Raw genomic sequence first — 6,000 nt, 5'->3', positions numbered from 1 at the left:
CAACTACATTCTGTTTTTAGAGCACTAGCTCAGTGAGAGCTAGTGAGGGTATATCTCCTTGAACTGGGAATCACACCCCCAGCTCCAAGTGGAGACATATCCTTACTGTGTGGCTGCTATTCCAGCTACTGCTGCAGAGGCTGTGTGTGTGCGCAATTGTGTATATCCTTTCTTGCCTAAATTCTGCCCGTTTTTTTGACTCTGCTGTAAATTGGTGTTTGCTATGAAGGGTTTTATTGTGTGTCCTGCCAGGCCTAAATTCCAACATAGCTCCCTGCAGTCCCCTCTTGTTTAATGCCAAGCTGAGAAAAATCCTGGCTCTTGATTTTATTTGGACTTTCATTTGCTAGGCCCAATCCTGAGCATCTGCAACTCCTAAGCGTCTGTGAAGGTAATGGGAGTTGTGGGTGCTCAGTGCTGCTCAAGATAAAGGCTTTTTTTTACAAGAGAGGGAGCATGTCAGCGTTCAGCAGGGTACCAGACTACATGTGTGCAATTTCCAAAAAAGCACAGACTGCATTTAATCTGCTGCACAAATGCAGTTGCAATGCAATGGATGAATAACTGACAGACTTCTGTCTCTTGTACCTGCATTTGATGCCTCAGACAATGGAGTGTGTGGTGTGTAACAGTTTATCTATATACCCTGATATGAACATACCAGAGACCTAAGTTTTCAGACATTACACCAAAACCCCCAGAAAATGAATGACATGCTGCCATTCAAGAATTCACGACCACCACATTTGAATTGGCTTCTCACTTTTTTTTCTATGCATAAATGAGAAGATAAGCAACTTCTTTTTGTCGGGTGCAAAATTCTCTGGAATGAAATGGCAAAACATTTTGCCACTTTTGCATGGACCTAAAAATTTATTCTTATTTTTTTCTAAACTTTTAGATTTCACAGCTATCACTCAGTTTCATTTAGCAGAGGAAAAACATGAAATGCAGAAACTTATTGAAAAAATTATCCACTGAGAACACTGACAACAGGCTGCTTTAAAAAAAATGGGTCAATACATGCAACTGTTATTAGCCATACAAATCTTTATTAATCATTTTACCTTTATGATATATGAATGGGCCAAATTCAGTTCTCATTTACACTAGTGTAAATATGGAGTAACACCATCAAGATTAGTGTTCTAAATTGGAGCCGAATTTGGGCCAATATGCAATGGGTGAAATTCAGATTAGCACAAGGCCTGTGCACCACTTAAGCTCCATTTTGATGACTTCAGTGGTGTGACTTTACCCTCACAGAAATAAGAAATGATTTAAAAAAAAGTGATTTATTATTAGAAATCTTGTGTAAGAAAAATACAAAGATTATAGCCTGTAATTTGTTTTGCTATCCTACATCAAGATAAAAAATAGCTACTTGTCAATTAACCTTGGCGTAAATATTTATCTGGATAGTCTGGTTATGAGTACTGTGCACGCACGCATTATTACTTTAATGTCATGAACAGATGCAATCAATAAGTAGAAAAAGAATCTGATCAAGAAAAAAAACAAATAAAAACCACACTGATATCTAAAATTCAATCTATACATTGACATAATTTGCTATCATGTTTTATGTACAACACAGGATTGTGTTCAACATATTAGGAAAAATTCTGCTCTAAGTCTGGAGAACCTCCACAGAAGAAATCGGTGGAGCTATTTTCACTTATACTGATGTAAATGAGAGCAGAATTTGGCCCATTTAGTTCAATACTATAAAGAGTTTTAAGACACATGTAATAGGGTCAGTAATGGCAAATAACAGAATATGCATGAAAACCAAGTCTACCCTCAAGATGTAATGAGATGTCTAAAAGAACAATATTGCATATTTAAAACATGATTTTTCCTTATGCTGCTAGGGATAGCATATTGTACTATTAGGTACTTCTACCCAAAAAGCACAATCCTGAAAATTATAGCTGCTAAATAACGTTATGTCTCACCTAACTGCTTTTCCAGTTCCTCTCTCCGTATCCTAGCAAGCCGTTGTCTGTCATCAACTTTTAGTACAGGTGGATGGTCTGCAACAACAAAAAACAAACAAAAAATCAGGAAGAGAGATTAAGATCTTATATTAGAAAACGCAAGTTTACTAGAACAGCAACCACTACCTACAATGGTAGCTATAATGGCAGTCTCAAACATATAAAATCCAGTGTCTCCAGAAATCCCTCATATTAAACGAAGACTATCTATTTAATATAAGTGTGAACCCATTCTAATTATACCAAGGTGAAAAGAACCAACATAAATGCTCACTGAAAAATCTAGAGTAAAGTGGCAACCCTGATCCCTCTAGCAAGGTTGCCTGTTCTTGCTACAACAAAGCTTTTTTTTTTTTTTAGATCTTTATAACTTAGAGACTTTAAAAATCACTTTGGAGTCAACTTTGGTTTTTTTTTTGTGTGGGTACAGTTTGGAAAAAAAACAATTTATCTCAAGGAAGAAATACAGTAAGATGCTGTTTAGTAATGGAGACATTTCTGGAATTTTAAAAAATGATGGGAGATTCAGCAGAGCTTAACTTTAACCACGTAAGTAATATCATAGCATGCTTCAAAATAAACACAAGCTTAAGTGCTTTTCTGAATCAATAAACCAAGCATACATGATGTATTTTTAATTTTTGTGTGTGTGTGCTGAAGCTGGCAAGGCAATAGTGCAATATCTCATTGATGTTGCATTGTAATTTCCAATAAGACACTGAAACCCATCCTTGATACAGAACCACAGAGTACGCTCACTATACAGTACATCGACCGTGAAATGGTAATAGCTTTGAAAAAGCCATTTCCTTTAGGACTGTTGAGAAGTGCAGTACATGAAAAACCAAGTTAGATCTTGACAAAGTAATGCGCAGAATTTATATCCCCCACAGAAAAATGACTCTCTGACGGGGAAGCAAAGGGAAGCCACAAGAGCAGTCATGCAACCCTCCCCAGCAGTATGTTTTGGATGCCCAGGGCAGCCAGCAGAGAGGTAAATTACTGTGGGGCACGGAGCGGGACTGGGGAAGACCCAGCTGGTGGCTCCTACCCTGCAATGGGCTCCGTTGCTAGTCACAGCTGAGCTGGGGAGGACGGGACTTCCTCTTCCCCTGCATGGCATCCAGGGCTGGGTCTGACCCACCCCTAGTTCCCCCCTCCCCCACTGCAAGAAGCTGTGCAAACCTCCTCCCCCTGCTTTCTGCACTCATCGCTCCTCAGCTGCAGGGGGAGGGATCCCTGTACAGGGAGCTGCTCCACCATCCACCCAACCCCTGTGCATACTCAGACCCTCCCGCCGAGCCTCACCCCCCACACTCAGAACCACCCTGATGAGCCCCACTTCCCCTGCACCTGGACCACCCCAACAAGCCACCCGGATCCCCACCCCACTGAGCCCCAACCAGTTGCACCTGGACCCCCCAGTGAAGGTACTTTGTCAGGGGAGATGTGGCAAAACTTGCTTTGCCACTACCTATTCTTTACTTGTTCTTTAGATAAATGAGTTCAGTCTTCAGGGTTGTTAATTTGACACTCCTCACAAGTACTGAAAAGTTTACTAAAAAAAACAAACAAAACAGAAAAACAGAATGATAGAAAAGATTTTGGGGTATAATAAACAGTCAGTGTTATTTTGATACTGGGAAGAACTAGACCCCAGTTTTTATAGTTTTCATATTAAAACAAAGAATGGGGCTGGGACTGTGTCTTCATCATGAAAAGAGACTAGGACATTCTGGATGTGACTGGAATCTAAATAATAATGTAAGCAAGGTAACTATTAATAGAGATATTACTGTGCTTCTAGAATCTCAAACACATCAATTTTCAAGTAAAGGAAGTGGCACTCAATTTATACATGCAGTTATGCAACGTGAGCGCACATATATTTGATATACACCATCATATCAGGGATATGTGTGCATAAGTAAGTGTGTGCTAACGTCTGCATATGACTGGACCTTACTTTGAAAATCTGGTTTTATAATGTCCAAAGCCATGGTCCAACAGAAAATAACTTTCACTGAATAAAGTTGAGGGAAAATATACATATTTGTGGAAAATAAATGTTGAAGCGAGGTTGAGATGTTTAAAAAACTGATTTATGATGGCTATCTGAGTTACAGTAAATAAATAATTTAGATATAATCATCTGACTTGTTGCTGGTGCACTAGAATGACAGAACCTTGTCATCTTGGATAAATAAATTGTTGCTCCCTACCTTAAGTTTAATTATTTTAAAAATGTTATCAGTGAACAATGATCTGATGATGTAATACCAATCTGATTAGTGGTTAGAGATTACAGTCCTGATTCAATAAGTTACACTAATGTAAGACTAGAACAACAGTGGCAAATCACACTCAATGTTGGTAGAATGAAAGATAAATATATTAACCGGGCTACAAGCTGAAAATTAGGTTAACATTACTAAAGTGAAGTGAAAAGTCATTAACAAGGATATAGGTAATTTGTTACCTAAACCCACCAGGCCAGATTCGTAACTATTGTATATTGGCCTAGATTACTGAAGGCTATGTAGCTATGCTGTTTTATGCCAGTTTTGACTCTGGGTCCCATGCATGGTAGATATTCAGAATTTGGATTGATTTAAGAAAAACGGTGGCTCTTGTCCATTCTTTTTAACATACAGGGGCAGGATACAGGTTAACACAGCATTCCTTCTGGAATGCCAACAAACCCCTCAATTCTTGTGACTGGCCCAGAGAGGACAATTTATAAATCTCTCCAACTCGAGTAGGCTGTAGACATTTGGATCATTGTGCAATAAATATGAAATCCCCTAGGAAAGAGTTTGTTTTCAGCAACTTCAGCATTCTGTCAACTTGATGGTAAGTGATTGGGGAGATCAGGATCATCTAGAGTACATGCTGCTTCTTTCAGAATACACTATTCCCTACCTGGTTCTTTTCTACCTTCTGTCAGATGTTTACGTAGGAGAGAAGAAGAGGGATTCCTCTGAAAGGAACAAAGATTATAAGGAAAGATGAATTGTGAAAGTCTTGGCTAATAATGAGCAGCGGCTTGAATAAAAAAAAAAGTGCTCTCTGCCATTCAATTTAAAGAACTCAATTACTCTTGCTACATTGCACATTTAACAATCCTGATAGATATGCTAGAAAAGCCTCATGGAATTCAGCAGTATGTCCCAAATTGTGCAGGGAGTGCGCCTGTATTCTATCATGGGTTGTTCTCCATTGTATTTTTTGGGTGTGTGTAAGAGGAAATAAATTTTGGCAGAAGGGTGGGAATGAGAGCTCAGAGATTAGTGGCAAACCAAAAATCACACCTGCCTCTGCTCTGCTGGTGGTTGGAATAGACAGGAGTAATGAAGCAAATCCTACTAGGTTAATTACATGTCTCTACTAGGTCTGGAAATCAACCCTTCATTGTTTGGCCTCATGCCCAAACTCCAACAATAGCACTCTGGATCCCACTGATCAGTTGACACTCTGAGTATATAATTTTAAAATATGTGGTTAGGTAGAAAAGTTCCACAGGGCACTGCTACCTCTTTTGTCTCTCGTCTCTTTGCACATTTAGACAGGGTCTCTCAGTTCAATACATTCATGTCTAGGACCCAGAGGGACTGGCACTTTAGAGGAGTGTGAAAATGCCAGTCTGTATGTTCAGAGTAACATAACTCTGCCTTAATCTTATTTATCATGGTCACGTGCTCTGGGTTCTCTCACAGCGAGATGGAAGATGTGGTGCTAGGGGCCGCTGCTGCAGAGTTCCCTCAGCTCTCATTCACCTAAGTGGGAGTTGAGGGTGCACAGCTTCTTGTAGAAGGTGCTGAAGCACGTTGCAGGATCCGGCTGTTGGTGTGGAAGTTGTTGAGTGGTCATGCTGCGATGTCTTTGTATTCATTATGCTCAGCTCCCCGTTTCATTATATTATTGAGATAATTATACTTAACAGAATTTCAGGGCATAATATACAAATGCTCAATATTTTACCTGTCTGACAGGAGTGCTC

General features: G+C 39.5%; 1 protein-coding gene across 1 annotated transcript in view; it reads right to left on the bottom strand.

Annotated features, from left to right (window-relative positions):
- MAP7 (microtubule associated protein 7) overlaps nucleotides 1-6,000 on the bottom strand; it is a 166,885-nt gene that overhangs the window by 71,473 nt on the left and 89,412 nt on the right. The window contains exon 3 of the mRNA XM_024207763.2: nucleotides 1,959-2,036. Within this exon, the coding sequence (XP_024063531.2) occupies nucleotides 1,959-2,036 (78 nt within the window). The remainder of the gene's footprint in view (nucleotides 1-1,958; nucleotides 2,037-6,000) is intronic.

Source organism: Terrapene carolina, unplaced genomic scaffold, assembly GCF_002925995.2.
Source record: "Terrapene carolina triunguis isolate 2854851 unplaced genomic scaffold, T_m_triunguis-2.0 Scaffold85, whole genome shotgun sequence".
Classification (NCBI taxonomy): Eukaryota; Metazoa; Chordata; order Testudines; family Emydidae; genus Terrapene; species Terrapene triunguis.
Note: the sequence above shows the minus strand (reverse complement) of the source record. Positions and strands in the feature narration are given on the sequence as shown.